This window comes from Nomascus leucogenys, chromosome 7b (assembly GCF_006542625.1).
Source record: "Nomascus leucogenys isolate Asia chromosome 7b, Asia_NLE_v1, whole genome shotgun sequence".
NCBI lineage: Eukaryota > Metazoa > Chordata > Mammalia > Primates > Hylobatidae > Nomascus > Nomascus leucogenys.
In genome coordinates, this window is record NC_044387.1 from 49,679,624 (window position 1) to 49,700,150 (window position 20,527).

Here is a 20,527-nt window from a genome sequence, read left to right on the forward strand (position 1 = left end):
ACTGCAGAGTCAGGGAGTCAGAGTTGAATTGTTTGCAGGGGTAAGCCCACATGCAACAGTGGGATAGCCCTTTCCAGTGGTCAGAGCAGAGGCTAGCCTGCAGAGGGGTCCACCGGGGCTGGCTGACACCTCTCTGACTTGACCTCAAAGTAAGAGAGGGACATCTCACCTGGCATCAAACCAATATTGTATTCGTGCAGCAGTCACTTACAGATAGCCTCCTCCACCAGGGTATAGTTACAGGCACAGTTCTAGGATTCAGACCGGCCCTTTTCTGGCAGACCCTCTGCCTGTAGGGCAGGGGCAGAAAGCAAACAACGATTGGGCCTTATAGTCATGTGAGGCTATCTGAGGAGACCCACTGGGGCTCTGGGGGCACGTGGAGTGGGGGAGCATTGGGCATTGGGCCAGCTTCCCAAAAGAAGAGATGCTTGGAACGAGACCATAGCAGGCGTGGAGGTGGCCGGTGACGTAGGGTGGGAGGGAAGTGAGTTCCAAGGCGGGGAGGGTGCAGGACATGAAGGAGCACGAGGCCAGGAAGAACCCAGAGAAGACCAGTGTGGCTGGGGCCGGGGTCATTGCCCATGCACAGATGCCAGCTCGGGACAGTAGGATCGGGGACATTGGCCTAAGAACCGCTAGAGAGTTTTAACGTTAGTCTTTTAAATTTGAGAAGGAGGAGAAGTTTTTATTGCCTATTTACAGTAGGCATGGTCCCACAGACAATGTGAGTTGTCCTACTAGACGTAATAAAATAACAAAAACATCAGTTAGTCAGTCCAGAGGAAGTGGGAGTGAGCATAGAAGTCAGTCTGTGAGGCTGAGTTCAGTGTAGGGTCCGCTGTGGCTGTGAGATGGCAGGGAGATCAAGAGCATGTTAGGAGACAGTGGCGGGGCATTATCAGGACCCAGGGGTATGAGAGAAGGGGAGAGGGTGGGGACCACTGGAGGAAGAGATGGTGCTTACCAAAAAGATGGAGGAGCAGTTGGAGAGGTGGTCAGGAACCAGAGAATGGAGGGTACCAGAGGCAGGGGAAGAGAGCATGTGGTGAAGGAAGAAGCTGTTAACCATGCTCCCGGCTGCTGGGAAGCCGAGAAAGCTGAGGACAGAGAAGCACCCCTTGGAGCAAAGCCAGGCCCAGTGGGCCAGGAGTTCAGGGCACAGGGCCACGCAAGGCTAAAGCTGGACAGGTGGGTCACCTGTGGCAAGGTGGGCCCCAGATGCCATGTGTGGATGTGCAGTCCCCTAACAGGAAAGGGTGTGGCTGTGACCAGAACCTGGGTGCTGGTGCTCTGTCCTGAGCCTTCATTGGCTGGGAGACAACAGCTGGGGCTTTGCAGTAGCCAGAGGAAGGGGGCCATGGTGGTGACTGAGCCCACTCAGCACTTCCCCAACCCAGCAGGCACAGCTGGCTGAGGAGTGGCCCCTCAACATGGTGTCAGCACCCGCCCTGCCCCGCCACAAAGAAAATGCCCCAGCCTCCACCACTGGGGCTCCACACCATGGACATCTGTGACCCGTCAGTCCCATTGAATCTCTTCGGCTCATCGACCACTGAACCCATCCTAGCCCCTACATATCAGCCAGGCCAGACTGGGGACTCCCCACGAACACACACCTTTGTTGCCCTGCTGTTCTGGACTCTCCTCCACCTCCATGAGAACCAGCTTCCCCGGGGCCTCCCTTTGTGCACCTCCAGAGCCCCTAGGACCCTGGAATTCCTGGTCTTCACACATGTCAACCTGTTCTGTAGTGACCTGTCCCCAGCTGACTCTTCCACTAGTTTTCCCACTTCCCGGGGGTGGGGCGGGCATATGTTGCTTGTCTCTAAACCATGGATGGCCCAGAGCCTGGCCTGCTCTGGTGCCACCCCATCTGGCTGGTTCTCTGTGCCCCACCTGTCTTACCTCTTGCGCAACCACCCCCCACCCCCAGCGGACTCTCAGGCTGCCGCCCAGTTGGGTGGATCTCCCTGATTGTTTCTCTGGGGTCTGTGTGCCCCACCCCCACTTGAGCAAGCCATCGCAGATCTGGGTTAGTTATAAATAGCCAGGCCCGAGACTCTTCTTTTAGCTGAAAAGAAGCAAAGTGAACGAGCAGAAAGGCACACCCGGCACGCGTTTTATTTTTAATCTTCTCCCTCTGTCTCAAAATGAACCCCGGTCCCCGTGCTAAGCATTTCTAGGAGCAGAAGTACAAGGCAAATGCCTGAGAAACAAAACCCAAGGAGCTGAGGGCCCTGCCTGGCTTTGCCACCATCTGCTGTGTGACCTTGGGCATTCAAGTTGCCTCTCTGGGCCTCAGTTTCCTCACCAAGGAGAGGTGGGTAATGGAGTTGATCACCTTGAATGTTGACTTTTCTGATCTCAACTCTCTCTGTATTCCTCCCCTAACTTGTGCCCATCCTGACTCAGCAATGACACCTGTCCCAGGGATTTCCTGGGAAGCTCAGATAGGTGCAGACGAGGCTACAATCTAGCCCTGATTTGAAAATTAACAACTTCCTTACCCCCAGGTCTTTGCTCAAGTGTCCCCATCCCAGAACCTTGTCCTTCCATCTGCCAGCAAAATTAACAGAAGGTCAAATTGTCACCTCCCTGCTGTGAGCTGGAAGAGGGCTGTGCAGGTCACCACTGAGTTGGATCTATAGCCAGGAGCGGGTAGGGAGACCATGGGCAGAACCTGAGGGGAAGCAGAGCGGGAGCAGGAGGCCAGGTGTGTGGTCTGGGCAAAGCAGGGAGCTGCGCAGGAGAGGATCAGGCCTCCAGGAGGGGTTGGGGCGGGGGGCGCGCTGCACTGACGGGCTATGCAGGGCTTGGGCTATGCAGCGTTTGTCTTGTATCCTACCCCTCAGCCTCCAGCAGGCCCTTGCTTGTAGCTGGGACTCAGTGTTGGTGGAATTCAGGAGACTCTTGCCACCCTAGGCCCAGATGTTCTGGGCACACAGGGACAGACCCTTATATGGATGAAGAAATCCACAGCACGTGGAACACGTTTTCATCCACAACCCCCTGCCAGGTAGGCCCGTTTCAGTGATAAGGAAACTAGGCTCAGAGAGGTTAAGTAACTCATCCAAGGTCACACAGATTGGAAAGGATATGTTTTAAATGAGACCTAGGCTTTTTTTTTTTTTTTTTTTTTTTTTTTTTTTTGCAATCTGTGCATATTGAATAAAAAAGGCCAACACAGTAGAAGCAACAGGAACCCACTTTTCCTGGGTGGTCAGAGCCCTGAGAACAAACAGGGCAGATCTAGCTGCTCTATCTGATACCCCAGTGAGAAGCTGGCCAGGGACACTGGGAGCCACCCGACACCAGAGGACTTGGGGGATGGGGCACAGAGAGCTGCTGGACATTATGAGACATGGAGGGGCGGTAAGAGCCACTCAGCACCTGCTCCACCTCTCTACCCCATCACCCTGGGCACCTGCTGTTTGATGTCCTCAGGGAGCAGCGGAAGAAGGCTGGGGTGATGTCTTCAAAGAGGAAATCCCTGGTACTAATTGGCACTTGGAGACCTTTAGGCTAATCAACCCGTTTATTTCTCTCTCTAGAGTAAATTAGAGGGTTTAGCTGGGGAGGGCGGAAGAAAAAGGTGTCTGCTGGTGGCCACCTCCCTGGGGGCTGTAGATGGCTTTGCAGTGGGCAGTGGGCTGCAGGGCAGTGGTGAGGGCAGCCACGTGCCATAGGGAAGGTCACTGTGCACATTCCCTGTGCTTTTCATCTCAGTGACTCAGGAGGGCTGTTCTGCCCACCGTCCTGGGCTCAGGATGCCACTCGTGCTGGGTTCTCTAGGCAGCTGCTTGCTGACATTCCTCAGGAAGGAAGGGAGCTGGGAGGAGCCAGGTGGGGCCTGTTTATGGGGGAGCCTTGCCTCATTATGCTGCTCCCAGTACCTGCACCCCAGCTGTGCCATGTGGAGCCCCCTTCCCACAGAGCCCCAGGTCCCTTGAAGACCAGAGCCTATGGCTTCCCGTCACCTTTAGTTGGGGCACAGCTCTTTTTGGTGTGTGTGACACTGGTCTACACTCTAGGTCTTCTGTCTCAGAGTCAAACCCAAGCTGTTCTCAAGGGCTGGTCAGACCAGCATGGGGTCTCTAGCAGCTTTGAAATATTTTGGTGGATGGGAAGCGGGGGCTTGGCTGGCTCCCCAACTCTGGGGCAGGGGGAGGGAAGAGTGGAGGTCTCCTGGTGTTTCTGGGCCCTGCAGGAGTGAGCTGTCGGCTCTCCGAGGGGTGGCTACTGCCTCTCCGGCTGCTGTGCACTTGCTATAGTGGATGCCCCCCGAGACACCGGCGACCAAAGACTGGTCCTTCCCGGGTTCTCTGGGCCTCCGCCCTCAGCCCCTGACATGGCTGTCACTGCAGCCGCCTGCTGGTCGCTCAGGCCCCTGGCCAGGCGGGACATGTGTGGGGGTGGCACTTGCAAGTCCTCTTGTCAAACCCACCCACGGGCTCTGCAAGACCCTCCTTGAGCCCTGCAGGCCAACTGGCATGGGTGGGTGGGTGGCCAGCCCGCCCTCAGTGCCCTTTCCTGTCTCGTAGGGGCCCAAGAGATCATCAGCAAAGGTCTGATTTCCTCGCTGGTATGGAAGCTGCAGGTGGAGGTGGAGGAGGAGTTCCAGGAGTTCATCTTGGACACACTGGTCCTCTGCCTGCGGGAGGATGCCACCGAGGCCCTGGGCAGCAATGTAGTGCTTGTCCTGAAGCAGAAGCTCCTCAGCGCCAACCAGAACATCCGCAGCAAGGCCGCCCGTGCGCTCCTTAATGTCAGGTGAGGCCTGGCCTAGGCTGGGTTTCTGCCAAGGCTGGGAGAAGGCACCTGAGCTGGACTGGTCCACAGCTCAAGGGCAGCCACCCTGGGCCTGCTTCCCCTTGCCTGCTTGTGCCCAGGGGCAGGAGGGAGCTGGGACGGAGGATGACCTTCTCCCCTAGGGTGACCACCATCCCCTTGGCCTGGGAGTGTCCTGAATCCCAGGAAACCCCTCAGCCTGGACAAAGCCAGATGATTGTGCACCCCCTCCCCATGAGGAAGGCCAGCACAGGAGATGCACTGGTGGTGATCATGACACCCAGCGGTCACTGAATGCCTCCTGTGTGCCAGGCGTTGTCTACAAACCTCACATTTAGGCAACCCTCCAGGGAGGTGATGTCTGCCTTCACGGGTGAGAAAAGGAGGCAGTGTCTTGTGTCTCACACCAGGTCACACCGGATCACAGTTTACATCCTGGCCTGGAAACCGAGGGAGCCCAAAGCCTCAAAGCTGCAAGGGGTGGGGTGTGGTGTGTGTTCTCACACTGGGCCCCTCTTCACGAGGACGGGCTGGTCACCGAACCCCAGAGTTTCTGCCTTAGCTGTGGCTATGTCTTTTTAGTGGAGGCCCTCTTGCCTTCCCTAAGTCCTGGCTTCTCTTCTGAGAGTCTCACTAGAGGCCCAGGCCAGTATTTCTGCAAGTGAGGCCCCTGACCCAAGCCCCCAGGAGGTTTGTGAAAATGCAGATTCCCAGGCCCTGTCCCAGCCCCATCATTCTTAGGTCTTCTCAGAGGTCCCCTTTCTGTGGGACCACGAGAGTGGCCTTCCAGGAGAGAGCTCTCTCTCTGAAACTGTAACCTCCCTGCTATCCCGTCCACCCATGTCCACTGTGACCACCATCCCTGCAGTTACTTTGTGTGTCATCCCCGAGGGGAGCTCCTGAGGACAGGGCTTTCCTCTGTTTGCTGCCTTAAACCCAGGATTTGCAGCGGGGGAGCTTTGGCCCCCAGTTGAGAATTATCTGGCCCTAAAGAACGCTGAGCTGGAGAAACCCCGCTCTTGTCCCCGCTCTTGTGAACGAATCGGGGAATCCCTGCATCGCTCTTGTCTCAGTGTCTCGCTGTGTGAACGAATCAGGGAATCCCTGCATGTGGGGCCCAGGACTCTGCATCTTTGATCACGGGCCTCGGGGTTGAGGCCCACTGTCCTGAAAGCTCCACAGGCTCCCAATGTCACAGCTAGTGGCTGGCCAACCCCATTTCCCAAACTGTGTTCCCAGGGAACACCTGTGTCTTTGAGGTTATTAAGAGCTCTACAAAAATGAGGGTTCTTTGGTGGCTACGTTTGGGAAAGGTTGATTAAACTAAGTGACACAGGGGTCTTTGCACTGTGGCAGTCCTGTGGGGCTTGTGAACAGTGTTTCCTGGCCCAGGGAGCCCTTTCTTTTTAGGGGACAGAATTGACCCTCTCTCAGGAAACTTTTGGGGAGTCCATCATCCTCATTTCCACAACTTCATTCAGTGCCAGAGTAAGTGGCCTAAAAGTCACCTGGTCTGAGTCCTTAGTTGCAGTTGCCCAGTGCCCAGCAGCCGCTGCTGTTGGGGGCAGCTTGGCCCATCACTGTCAGCTCTGGCTCTTAGGCAGTCAAAACAGGTTTCCCTGTGGTGGACAGCCCTGGGTCCTGCTGTTCCCCATTTTGGGGCCACAGAGAACATGCGCTGTTTCTTTTCTGTGTGCTGGCTCAGAATGAGGCCCTGTCACCCCATGGTCTGCACTGGCAGTGGGCCGCGTTCACACCAATGCCCCTCTGTAGCCCAGCATCCCTGCCGTGACCAGTCCTGGATCATGGGGACCAGTCCTGGGACTACCTGGGGTAGCCCCAACACAATTATTTCTTCTGTGTCTCCCTGGGGCACTCCTGGGCCTTGCCCCTCTTCTCCCTTCCAAGCAGAGCCCCTCTCTGTTCCCTCTCTGCCCCAGCATGTCTCAAGAGGGCAAGAAACAGGTGTGTCAATTTGACGTCATCACCATCCTGGTCCATCTGCTGAAAGACCCGGTGGAGCATGTGAAGTCTAACGCTGCCGGTGCCCTGATGTTTGCCACAGTGATCACTGAAGGTGAGGCGGTGGGGGTGCCGCAGGGAGGGAGACCCCAGCAGGCTAGCAGCCGTGATGAGCTTTCTGTGCTCAGGGGCTGGGTATTGTCCCCCAAACCCCACACTTTGCAAAAAAAAACCCTCCCCTTGGCCTATCACTGATGTCCTTTCAAGGTTGGGTCCAAGGCTCAGCCCTCCCTCTTCTCCCTAGCACAGTGGCCCCTCACCAGTCACTCACATTAGGACCTCTGTGCCTTCGTACCAGTCTGTTCCCTGGGCCTGGAATTCCCGCCTCCCACCCAGGCCCCTCGTGAGCTGTGACTCAGGGGTTGATTAGTTTGCCATCCATGATTCTGTTACCCTGAGGTCTAAGCAAACCCTGGAGTCCTTGACTCTATGGTGTTTATTCATCATAATTATTTTTCTTAAACTGGGGGAGGGGGCAGATTCAGAATTATCTTCCCCAAGCCCCCCACCTTGGGACTCCCAGCCAGTCAGGCTTCCCCTCTAAGTCACCCAACCCCGGGCTAATGGAAGAACCCTGGGCTGTTTCCACACCTGGCAGACTGGGGCGTGGCACTCCCAGGACCCCTGAAAGCGTTTGACTTCCCCCCTGGTCCCCTCACACCCACCAGCCTGGGGCCCTGTGCTTCCTTTGAGTTCCACGGAGGACCATCTGGGTTGGATTTGCAATCAGCCTCCTAAAGAGAGGTCCTCCCAGGCCCTGCACACCTGACCCTAATGCTGCTTGAGGTATGCAGATGGGAGAGGTTGGGGCCTTCTTGGAGTCCACAGCCTCTCCTTTTACTGGTATAGTCAGGATGCTGACTGCACGGTGGCAGGGGCTCCCCCTGCATGTTTATCTTGGGGCAGCCTCAGCCCAGTGTCCTTCTCGGTCCAGGCTTCCTGTAGGAGTGCTTGGAGGGCCATGGGGCTTGAGACACAAGAGGCTGAGACCCAGGGACATGAGGCCACTTATTCCCAAGCTGGCACTCCAGCTGAGGGTCCTGAAGCCCCTGCCACGTGCCAGGCCGTGGGAGGCAGTGATGAGGGATGTGGAGGAGAAGCCCAGCATGAGTGGGGCAAATACAGGGGACAAGTCTCCTCTGGGAAGGGCTTGGGATCAATCCCAAGGACAATGGGAGTCGGCAGGGCCCAGGCTGAGAGGTTCCACCAGCAAAGGGGAGAGTCCATTGGGCACTGCAGGAGTGTAGGGCCGGCAAGGACAGCAGGAAAGGGCAGCGAAGGGTTGAGGAGGGCATCTCTCGGGAACCATGTGTGTTTTGTGCAGAGTAGGTGCTCAAGAAATATTGGCAACATAAATGAGCTATTGGGTTTACTTTTTTCTTTTTTTTTTGAGACAGAGTCTCACTCTGTCGCCCAGGCTGGAGTGCAGTGGCGCGATCTCGGCTCACTGCAAGCTCCACCTCCCAGGTTCACGCCGTTCTCCTGCCTCAGCCTCCTGAGTAGCTGGGACTACAGGGGCCCACCACCATGCCCAGCTAATTTTTTTAATTTTTAGTAGAGATGGGGTTTCACCGTGTTAGCCAGGATGGTCTCAATCTCCTGATCTCGTGATCCGCCCTCCTTGGCCTCCCAAAGTGCTGGGATTACAGACGTGAGCCACCGTGCCCGGCTGGGTTTACTTTTTTTAAGAGCCAGGGTCTCAGTGTGTCACCCAGGCTAGAGTACAATGTCATGATCACTGCAGCCTCAAACTCCCAGGCTCTAGTGATCCTCCCTGCTCAGTCTCCTGAGTAGCTGGGACTGTAGGCACCTGTCACTACATCTGGCTAATTTTTAAATTAATTTTTGTAGAGATAGAATCTCATTATGTTGCCCAGGCTGGTCTTGAACTCCTGGGCAGGATACGAGGGTGGATGGAGAGAAGCCAGTTGAGGCCGGAAAGGCAGGAGATGAAGAGGCCAGGCCCAGACTGGACTCAGCGAAGGTGCAAGAGCCTTGAGGGTGAGGGCATGTTGGTGGGGCATAAACCAGACATAAACCCCTTGAGACTGCACAAGGACGAGGGTCAGGAGAGGGCTAGGGTGAGAGGGGGTGAGAAGAGGGGCCCCTTGGGCTGTTTGGAACGCCCTGTGTTGGTGGCCTGCAGGGAAGTATGCGGCCCTGGAGGCACAAGCCATCAGCCCGCTCCTGGAGCTGCTTCACTCCCCCATGACTGTAGCGCGCCTGAATGCCACCAAGGCCCTTACCATGCTGGCAGAGGCCCCCGAGGGCCGCAAGGCCCTGCAGGCGCATGTGCCCACTTTCCGTGCCCTGGAGGTGGAGACTTACGAAAAGCCTCAAGTGGCCGAAGCCTTACAGCGGGCAGCCCGGATCGCTGTCAGTGTCATCGAGTTCAAACCCTGAGCCCCTCGTTCACCTCTGTGAGGGAATAAATGCGCTAAGTCTCTTTATCTCGGGTCCGAATGGCACTTTCTGTTCCTGGAGCACAGTCACATCTTCTCTTGCTCTCCTGCCAAAGGGGAAATGCCTGGCCCAGAAGCACCGGGTCCGGGTGGCACAGGCTGAACCCAGTGCAGGGGATGGGTGGGAGGTGGACTTCGAGTTGTGCTCTCTCTCCTGGGGCCAAGAGTCCCTCTCAGAAGGTAGAGAGTAGGGCTGAGCCCTCCAGGGACAAGGCTGGGGGCAGGGACTTGGGCTGGGGGAAGGAAGGAACCCAGATGCGCCAGGCACCACCCAGGTTTCAGAAGATCGAGTGACTGACCCCTGGGGTGTGGCTGGGTGTGGCTCTGCTCAGCCAGGTCTGTCCCTTCCCCACCATGGGTCATGGGAAGGAAGGTGATAGGTGAAACCCAATGCAGGTTCTTCGTGGAGAAGGTGACTCAGTCATAGAGGCTGCCCCAGGGATGAGTGCTCAGGACAGGGGTAGGTTCTGGTTTCCTCATTAACGTCTTACCCCAAACAGCCGCATTCTTCTCCAAAGCAAGGAAGTCACTGAAGCACGCCCCCAGCTTGGCCTGAAGCCCATCCCACCCTCCATTCTCTCCCTTTGGGTGTGTGTGGCCCCCAGGGCAGCCCTCTTCTGCCTGTGCCTTCATCTGGGCTCCTTTCCGGCAGTGAAGGTGACAAGCAGGCTGGGAGCTTAGGCAAGGAGAGAGAGGTGGGCTGAGAGGTGCAGGAGGGGAGGAGCCCAGCTGCAGGGGGCTCTGGGGCATGGGGCTGAGGTTGGGGAGTGACTGGGAGAGCTCCTTAATCTCCTCCTACTCATCTCTGCATGGTCTGGTGAGGCAATGGTTCTCCTCGTTTCGGGGGAGAAGCAGCCTGTCCTGGCCTCTGTTGGAGGAGCTGCCAGAGCAGAACTCAGCTTCCGGGCTGGGCCCTTTCGTCTGGGTCTGAGCTGGAGCCTTACTCTTTCCCCAGGAGCTTTCTGAGGCTCTCTCTCTGGAAGAAGGTTTCCCTCATTCACATCAGCCCTTGGCAGTCATATTTCCTGTGAGGTGCCCACTCCTCCCAGAGTAAACTTTTCAGCAAAGCCAGAATCTCAAAGGGAGCCCCTTCTTGCAGTCCTTTCAATGAGCCCCAGGGGCCCTCACTTTCCCAGAAGAAACACAGGGAAGTTATTGTCCCTGGAATCACAGGATGAATCCAAGTAGGGCCTCTTGTTGTGGAAGGGACGGGCAGCTGGGCCCAGCTGGGGTTTCAGATTCATCCCCATTCTCAAAAAAGCTGCCCCTAAGAGGGCTGAGTGCAGTGGCTCATTCCTGTAATTCCAGCACTTTGGGAGGCTGAGGCGGGCAGATCAGTCAAGGCCAGGAGTTCAAGACCAGCCTGGCCAACATGACAAAACCCCCTCTCTACTAAAAACACAAAAATTAACTGGACATGATGGTGCACGCCTGTATTCCCAGCTACTTGGGAGACTGAGGCACGAGAATCACTTAAGCCTAGGAGGTGGAGGTTGCAGTGAGCTGAGATCATGCCACTGCACTCCAGCCTGGGTGACAGAGTGAGACTCTGTCTCAAAATAAAACTTTAAAAAAGGCCCCCTAAGAGGAAACCTTTTCTCCTTCAGGAAACATTTCCTCATGTCCATTTCCTCATGTCCCAGTCCTGCGTTAACACAGCAGCCTGGCTGTACCCCTTCCACAGGCTCTGGCCAAGATCATCAAACTCCCTGCTGTAAGACCCTGTGCTCTTGGTCTCCTCTGTAGAACCCTCTTTCTTTACATGGCTAGTGGTGCTGATGCTTCTCATGCCTCTGTTCTAGGCCCTCTCTTCTCCCACTTTCCCTGTGCAATCTCATCCACCTGGCTTTGGGCCTTCTCTACCAGGTTCCCTTCTGAGCTGGGCCTGGTCTCTCTCCCCTGTCTCCCCCAAATCTGGGACTCCAGCCCCAGCCTCTCTCCTGAGTTCTGGATTCTTATGTTCAACTTAACATCTACCCTTAAATGTCTCCAGGCAAGAATTAATACCAATCTTTCACAAACTGTTCCAAAAAATAGAAGAGGAAGAAATATCTCCCAACTCATTCTATGAGTGTAATACTACCCTGATACCAAAACCAAAGATATCAGCTGGGCACGATGGCTCATGCCTGTCATTCCAATGTCTCTACAAAAAATACAAAAATTAGCCTGGTGTGGTGGTGTGTGCCTGTAGTCCCAGCTACTTGGGAGGCTGAAGCAGGAGAATCACCTGAGCATGGGAGGTCAAGGCTGCAGTGACCCGAGATCACACCACTGCACTCCAGCCAAACAAACAAAAACCACTCAAAGATATCACAAGAAAACTGCAGACCAATATTTGTTATGATTATAGAAACAAAAACACAACAAAATATTAGCAAACCAAATTCAGCAATATATAAAAAGCATTATAAGCATGACCAACTGGGATTTACCCCAGGAATGCAAGGTTGGTTTAGCATATGAAAATCAATTAACATAATATAACATATAGGTAGAATAAAGGACAAAAGTCACATAATCATCTTAATAGATGCAGAAAAATCATTCCACAAAGTTCACACCCATTCATGATGAAAAACAAACTCTCAGCAAACTAGGAAAAGAGGGTGGTTTCCTCAACGTAATAAAGAACATCTGCAAAAACTCAGCTGACATTGTATTTAATAGCAAAACCTGATTGCTTTCCCCTGATATCAGAAACAAGACATCTCTATACAGCATTGTACTGGAGGTTCTAGTTAGGCAGTTAGGCAAGAAAAAGAAAGAGCATACAGATTGCAAATAAATAAAGGTAAATTCTCTATTCACAGATTACATGATTTTGTATAAGAAAACTCCCAAGGAAGTACACTTAAAAATGATTAGAACTAATGAATAAGTTCAACATGGTTGCAGGATACAAAATCAATATACACAAATTAATTGTATTCCCAAATACTAGCAATGAACGATCCAAAAACAAAATTGAGAAAACAGTTTCATTTACAATAACATCAAAAAGAATAAAATACTCAGAAATAAATTTAGCAAAAGGAGTACAAGATTTGTACACTGAAAACAAAACAGTGTTGAAAGATGTTAAAGACTTTATATGGAAAGACATCCCATGTTCATGGATTAGAAGACTTAATATTATCAAGATGGCAATAAACATCTTCACACAGCTCAAACTCTACATGTCAGAAACGAGTTCATCTTTTCCCCATACCTGCACTTACTCCAGTGCAGCCTGTCTCTGGAATTGGTGCCCCCTTCATTCACCTGCTCCAGCCAGAGAGTCACCCCTGGCCCCTCCCTCCAAAGGTCTCCACCTCTTTACCTCTCTGCCACCAACTTGCCTGCTTTGCTCTAGCAGTGTCCTGGTGGGTGTTCATGTCTCACTTTTATCTTCCCAGCAGCAGGAAGCAAATCTGATCCTATCACTTCCTTGCCTACACTTCCAGGGATGTAGGCCCCCAAAGCATACAAGGCCTGCTGGTCAGGCTTCTGACTCTCTCCCTCCCACTGTTCTCCATGCACACGCCATATCTCAGCATCCTCAAACATGCCTTGTACTCTTGCTGCATGTCTTCCCACACATGTCCCTTCTGTTGTCCAGCCAACTGACTCCCCCTTTCCCTGACACTGAGGCTAGATGGAGGTTTCTGCTGGATGCTCTTGCAGTGCACACACTGCACCCTGTGAAATATGTCTAATTCTTGTCCCTCTACAAGGGTGGTTCTATGGCTTGAATATGATAATGCACTTACCCTGGGCCTACCTGAAAACAGCAGGACACATGAAATGCTGGCTATTGCTGTGATTGCTTATTTTCCACCATACACCATATACTCTGGAGAGAAGTTCCCATGTGCTTTGTTCACGGTTATTTTCTTCGAGCTCGACATGGCGGCTGGCACATATTAGGCACTCAAAAGTGTCAGCTGAAGGATTAGAGAAAGGATGAAGGCTGGTCATGTGAATATACCTTCAAAGTGTGATTCTCATGATGAAATAACTTCAAGGCACCTGGAACTTTTCCTAAAGACACAAATCATTTATTTTGGACTGGGAAGAAGAAAAGTGAAGGAGAGGTTAGGGAACCCCTATGGAAACACGGCTCAGGAGTGTCCTCAGTCTGATAGCTCAAGTGGATCTAACCTATGGGGCCAACTCCCAATAATGTCGCAATGCCAGGCAGGCTGTGAGTGTGACTGGGGAGAGCTGGCCTGGAGGGAGTTTCTTCTTAACCTGCCCTCAAGGGATGCAGCACAGCAGAAGCTAAACAGGTGGGGAGGCCTGTTCTATTAAAGCAGAGCCTGCCTCAGTCCCACCGAGGTTCAGGCAGGGGCCAAAGCTTCCATCCCTGGCACCTGTTGCCCCACCGCCTGTGTGGTCATCAGTGCTGGAGAGCACCTATAGGTGAGATTCCCTTGCAGGGGTGGGGTAGGGCTTCCACAACTCGGCATCTTGGCCAGCAGGGACATACCTTGGAAAATAAGGAGAGAACCAAGCAATGGAAGTTGGGTACACGAAAGAATTGGTGACAGTGAAGTAAACACAAGCAAAAATTCCAAATATATATAGACATGAAAAGCCAAAATTAAATTTAAAGTGAAAGTGTTTATGCAGTGCAGCCATTTGGAGAAAATGACTCATTTTGTAAAGGAACAGATGTTCTCATTTGCATACTTTCTGTAATGGCAAATGGACTTTGCTCTGTCCTGCCACACGGCATGTGTGTGCTGCTACTGGTAGCCCTTGATGCATGACACCAAGAGAATATTTTTGTTAATGTAATCCTTGGCCCCAGGCCCATGGGTCTCCCAGTAGGAAATGCTTTGTCCCTGTTCATGATGATCCTGGAGAAGCAGCAGCTCTGCCTCCTCCTGGACGGCCCCAGCCCAGCTGCTTCAGGCAAAGTAGATGAGGCCAAGGACCTTGAGCGTGATCAGGATGATCCCTCTGATGCCCACAACTCTCCTCCAGTAGGGGTTCTCTGACATGTTGCCCCACTCTGTACCTTCCGTCTTCTTAGCAACCTCTACTTTCTCAGTTGCCTCTCCCAGGGCCAGTGCCTCTGCACCTTGCAACATGTCACCATGCTCTACCTCCTCTGTTGCCTTTGCTGGGGCCACTTTGGGGCCCTCCTGACTCCAGCCCACAGAACATGTCCCAGATCATCCAGGTGCACCTCTTGGTCTCCTTGCCTACATCTAGAACAGAGGGAATAGGCAAAGGTCAGGAGGCAGGCAGGCCATGGCACAGGAGGGAAGCCTGTGTACGGACTCACAACATCTCAGCCTCCACGAGTCCAGTGTGAAGACCCATGGGCTTACTCTTAATAAGAAAGAATTGACCTTAGCATGCCCAGATCCCCATAACTGGCTGGCGGAGGTGGTGGTACAAGAACATGACTCTCCCTGGGGTGCTGTAGTAATTGCTCACCCTTCTCTCTCCCTATGGGTCTAGGGCAGATGGTCCCTGGTCCTCTGAACATTTCACCTCTACGCTCCAAACACTGCTCTTTGGAGGACAGAGGAAGCCCTTTGAGTCAGGGAAATAGGCACCATTCTCTTTGGCAACCTCTTGGGGAGTGTCTTCTCGAGGCAGGATCCAGTTTCACAGCACTTGGCCCACAGTAAGGCTGTCCTGGGGCCCTCGAAGGCACATTCACTTCCCTAGGCCAAACTAGGGGAAACACCTAACTGAGGGGCTTGAACATCACCCAGATGTCCATGCAGCATGTGCTGGCCTGTCCCCTGGGGCCTGCTCACCTGGCTTAGCACCATGGTCAGCTCCTGGGAATCATTCCCTCCTGGAAGATGAGACGACCCTGTGTTCAGTCAGAACAGGCTCCCAGCAGTGTGCATTGTGATGTCTTCTGGGTGTCATCCTGCTGGGCAGCCTCCATACCAGTGTCTCCTGTGTTCCCATCCCTGCAGCAGAGGCTGAGGAGGAAGCAGAAATGAGGGAACTCATCAGACAGGGACAGAGGAGCCTCTGTTAAAAGGGGAGGGGCAGGAACACAGATAGCCTGTGCTGGGACTGAGAAGTCCTGAGGACCACATCCTTGCCTCTGTTCTCAAATGTCCATTAATTATACCTTTATCAGCTTCTGGGACCTAAGAGGTGTGGGAGCCAGGCTGGAAAAAGCAGCTGGTCATTCAACCCCACAGCCCAAAGGCACAAATGCCATCCCACACAGCAGTTAAATCAAGTTTAACCTAAAGTTGCCTCCTTACATATTATAATGTTGTCTTAAAAGTTTCTCTGTACGTAATGAACTATAACCTAAATGGAGGTGTAAACAGACTGTAACCTACTCTTGTGCCAACCACTGAGTTTTGTCCAGTTAAAGGGGGCCAATTGTTCAAACCATGTTCAAATAAGGCAAATGCTAGGCTGTACCCAACCTGGCCATTTCTTTACCTCACTTTTGTTTTCTGTATGCCACTTTCTTTTTTCTGTCCATAAATCTTCTTCCACCATGTGGTTGTAATGGAGTCTCCCTGAGCGTATTCTGGCTCAGGAGGCTGCCTGATTCATGAATTGTTCTTTGCTCAATTAAACTCTGTTAAATTTCATTTGTTTTTTAATTTATTTTTAATTTTTTTATTTCCATAGGTTATTAGGGAACAGGTGGTGTTTGGTTATATGAGTAAGTTCTTTAGCGGCGATTTATGAGGTTTTGGTGCACCCATCACCTAAGCAGTATACACTGCACTCAATTTGTAGTCTTTTTTCCCTCATCCCCTTCCCACCCTTTCCCGCAGAATCCCCAAAGTCCATTGTGTCATTCTTATGCATTTGCATCCTCATAGTTTAGCTCCCACTTATGAGTGAGAACATACGATTTTGGTTTTCCATTCCTGAGTTACTTCACTTAGAATAACAGTCTCCATTCTCATCCATGTTGCTGCGAATGCCATTAATTCATTCCTTTTTTATGGCTGAGTAGTATTGCATTGTATGTATATACCACAGTTTCTTTATCCACTCACTGATTGATGGGCATTTGGGTTGGTTCTACATTTTTGCAGTTGCGAATTGTGCTGCTATAAACATGCATGTGCAAGTTATCTTTTTCGTATAATGGCTGATTTTTCTCTGGGTACATACCCAGTAGTGGGATTGCTGGATCAAATGGTAGTCCTACTTTTAGTTCTTTAAGGAATCGCCACACTGTTTTCCATAGTGGCTGTACTAGTTTACATTCCCACCAGCAGTGTAGAACTGTTCCCTGTTCACTGCATCCACACCAACATATATTATTTTTTGATTTTTTTTATTACAGCTATTCTTGCAGGAGTAAGGTGGTATCACATTGTGGTTTTGATTTGCATTTCCCTGATCATAGTGATGTTGAGCATTTTTTCATATGTTTGTTGGCCATTTGTGTATCTTCTTTTGAGAATTTTCCATTCATGTCCTTAGCCCACTTTTTGATGGGATTGTATTTTCTTGCTAATTTGTTTGAGTTTGTTGTAGATTCTGGATACTGGTTCTTTGTCAGATGTATAGATTGTGAAGATTTTCTCCCACTCTGTGAGTTGTCTCTTTACTCTGCTGACTGTTGCTTTTGCTGTGCAAAAGCTCTTTAGCTGGCCGGGTGCAGTGGCTCACACCTGTAATCCCAGCACTTTGGGAGGCCGAGGCGGGCGGATCACGAGGTCAGGAGATTGAGACCATCCTGGCTAACACGGTGAAACCCCGTCTCTACTAAAAATACAAAAAATTAGCCGGGTGTGGCGGCGTGCGCCTGTAGTCCCAGCTACTCGGGAGGCTGAGGCAGGAGAATGGCGTGAACCCGGGAGGCGGAGCTTGCAATGAGCCGAGATCGCGCCACTGCACTCCAGCCTGGGTGACAGAGCGAGACTCCATCTAAAAAAAAAAAAAAAAAAAAAAAAAAAAAAGCTCTTTAGTTTAATTTAAGTCCCAGCTATTTATCTTTGTTTTTATTTAATTTGCTTTTGGGTTCTTGGTCATGAAATCCTTGCCTAAGCCAAGATGTAGAAGGGGTTTTCTGATTTTATCTTCTAGAATTTTTATAGTTTCAGGTCTTGGATTTAAGTCCTTGATCCATCTTGAGTTGATTTTTGTGTAAGGTGAGAGATGAGAATCCAGTTTCATCTTCCTACATGTGGCTTGCCAACTATCCCAGCACCATTTGTTGAATAGGGTGTCCTTTTCCCACTTTATGTATTTGTTTGCTTTGCCAAAGATAAGTATTTGGGTTTATTTCTGGGTTCTCTATTCTGTTCCATTGTTCTATGCACCTATTTTTATACCCGTGCCATGCTGTTTTGGTGACTGTGACCTTATAGTATAGTTTGAAATTGGGTAATGTGATGCCTCCAGATTTGTTGTTTTTGCTTAGTCTTGCTTTGGCTATGTGGGCTCTTTTTTTGTTTCATATGAGTCTTAGGATTGTTTTTTCTAGTTCTGTGAAGAATGATGGTAGTATTTTGATGGGAATTTCATTGAATTTGTAGATTGCTTTTGGCAGTACAATCATTTTCACAATATTAATTCTACCTATCCATGAGCATGGAATGTGTTTCCATTTGTTTGTGTCGTCTATGATTTCTTTCAGCACTGTTTTGTAGTTTTCCTTGTTGAGGTCTTTTACATTCTTGGTTAGGTATATTCCTAAGTATTTTATTTGTTTGCAGCTATTGTAAAATGGGTTGAGTTCTTGATTTGATTCTCAGCTTGGTTGCTGTTCGTATATAGGAGAGCTACTGATTTGTGTACATTAATTTTGTATCCAGAAACTTTGCTGAATTCTTTTTTCAGTTCTAGGAGCTTTTTGGAGGAGTCTTTAGGGTTTTCTATGTATACAGTCATATCATCAGCAAACAGTGACAGTTTGACTTCCTCTTTACTGATTTGGATGCCCTTTATTTCTTTCTCTCATCTGATTGCTGTGGCTAGGACTCCCAGTACTATGTTAAAGGGAAGTGGTGAGAGTGGGCATCCTTGTCTTGTTCCAGTTCTCAGAGGGAATGTTTTCAACTTTTACACATTCAGTATTATACTGGCTGTGGGTTTGTCAGAGATGGCTTTTATTACATTGAGGCATGTCCCTTGCGTGCCGATTTTGCTGAGAGTTTTAATCATAAAGGGATACTAGATTTTGTCGAATGCTTTTTCTGCATCTATTGAGATAATCATGTGATTTTTGCTTTTAGCCCTGTTTATGTGGTGTATCACATTTATTCACTTGCATATGTTAAATCATACCTGCATCCCTGGTATGAAGCCCGCTTGATCATGGTGAATTATCTTTTTGAAATGTCATTGGATTCAGTTAGCTAGTATTTTGTTAAGGATTTTTGCATCTATGTTCATCAGGGATGTTGGTCTGTAGTTTTCTTTTTTGGTTACGTTCTTTCCTGGTTTTGGTATTAGGGTGATACTGGCTTCATAGAATGATTTAGGGAGGATTGTCTCTTTATCTTGTGGAATAGTGTCAATAGGATGGTACCAATTCTTCTTTGAATGTCTGATAGAATTCAGCTGTGAATCCATCTGGCCCTGGACTTTTTCTGGTTTGTAATTTTTTAATTACCATTTCAATCTTGCTGTTGTTATTGGTCTGCTCATGCTATCTAATTCTTCCTGATTTAAACTAAGAGGGTTGTATCATTCCAGGAATTTATCCATCTCCTCTAGGTTTTCTAGTTTATGCATGTAAAGGTGTTCATAGTAGCCTTCAATGATCTTTTGTATTTCTGTGGTGTCAGTTGTAATTTCTCCCATTTCGTTTCTAATTGAGCTTATTTGGAATTTCTCTCTTCTTTTCTTGGTTAATCTTGCTAACGGTCTATCAATTTTATTTATCTTTTCAAAGAACTAGCTTTTTGTTTTATTTATCTCTTGAATATTTTTGTTTCAATTTTATTTAGTTCTGCTCTGATCTTGGTTATTTCCTTTCTTCTGCTGGGTTTGGGTTTGGTTTTTTCTTGTTTCTCTAGTTCCTGTGGTGTGACCTTAGATTGTCTGTGCTCTTTCAGATTTTTCAATATAGACATTTAGGGCTATGAATTTTCCTCTTAGCACTGCCTTTGCTGTATCCCGGAGGTTTTGATAGGTTGTTCACTGTTGTCATTCAGTTCAAATAATTTTTTAATTTCCACTTTGATTTCATTGTTGACCCAATGATCATTCAAGGGCAGGTTATTTAATTTCCATGTATTTGCATGGTTTTGAAGGTTCCTTTGGGAGTTGATTTCCAATTTTATTCCACTGTGGTCTGAGAGAGTGCTTGATATAATTTCAGTTTTCCTAAAGTTATTGAGGCTTGTTTTGTGGCCTATCATATGGTCTATCTTGAAGAAAGTTTCATGTGCTGATGAATAGATGTATATTCTGTGGTTGTTGGGTAGAATGTTCTGTAAATATCTGTTAAGTCCATTTGTTCCAGGGTATAGTTTAAATCTATTGTTTCTTTGTTGGCTTTCTGTCTTGATGACCTGTCTAGTGCTGTTAGTGGAATGTCGAAGTCCCCCACTATTATTATGTTGCTGTCTGTCTCATTTCTTAGGTCTAGTAGTAATTGTTTTATAAATTTGGGAGCTCCAGTGTTAGGTGCACATGGATTTAGGATTGTGATATTTTCCTGTTGAATAAGGCCTTTTATCATTATATAATGTCTCTCTTTGTGTTTTTAAACTGCTGTTGCTTTAAAGTTTGTTTTGTCTGATACACGAATAGCTTCTCCTGCTTGTTTTTGGTGTCCATTTGCATGGAATGTCTTTTTCCACCCCTTTATCTTAAGTTTAGGTGAATCCTTTTGTGTTAGGTGAGTCTCTTGAAAGCCACAGATAGTTTGTTGGTGAATTCTTACCCATTATGTGATTCTGTGTCTTTTAAGTGGAGCATTTAGGCCATTTAAATTCATCATTAGTTTTGAGATGTGAGGTACTATTCCCTCCATTGTGCTATTCGTTGCCTGCATACTTTGGTTTTTTGTTTTTTATTTGTGTTTTTGTTTTATAGGTCCTATGAGATTTATGCTTTAAAGAGGTTTTATTTTGATGTGTTTCCAGGATTTGTTTCAAGATATAGAGCTCCTTTTAGCAGTTCTTGTAGGGCTGGCTTGGTAGTGGCAAATTCTCTCGGCATTTGTTTGTCTGAAAAAGACTGTCTTTCCTTCATTTATGAAGCTTAGTTTTGCTGACACCTTTTTCAGGCAGATTGGGGATTTCTTCTTGGTTTGGATCCACTGCTGGTGAGCTAGTGTGATTTTTTGGGGGTGTCAAAGA

General features: G+C 49.7%; 1 protein-coding gene across 2 annotated transcripts in view; it reads left to right on the plus strand.

The window, feature by feature from the left end:
* Positions 1-9,263, plus strand: part of RSPH14 (radial spoke head 14 homolog) — an 81,892-nt gene extending 72,629 nt beyond the window's left edge. For both annotated transcript variants that reach the window (XM_030815949.1, XM_030815950.1), the window contains 3 exons: positions 4,545-4,773; positions 6,732-6,868; positions 8,960-9,263. In XM_030815949.1, coding sequence (XP_030671809.1) covers positions 4,545-4,773; positions 6,732-6,868; positions 8,960-9,216 — 623 coding nt within the window. In that variant the 3' untranslated portion in view covers positions 9,217-9,263. The remainder of the gene's footprint in view (positions 1-4,544; positions 4,774-6,731; positions 6,869-8,959) is intronic.
* The last annotated feature ends 11,264 nt before the right edge of the window (positions 9,264-20,527 follow it).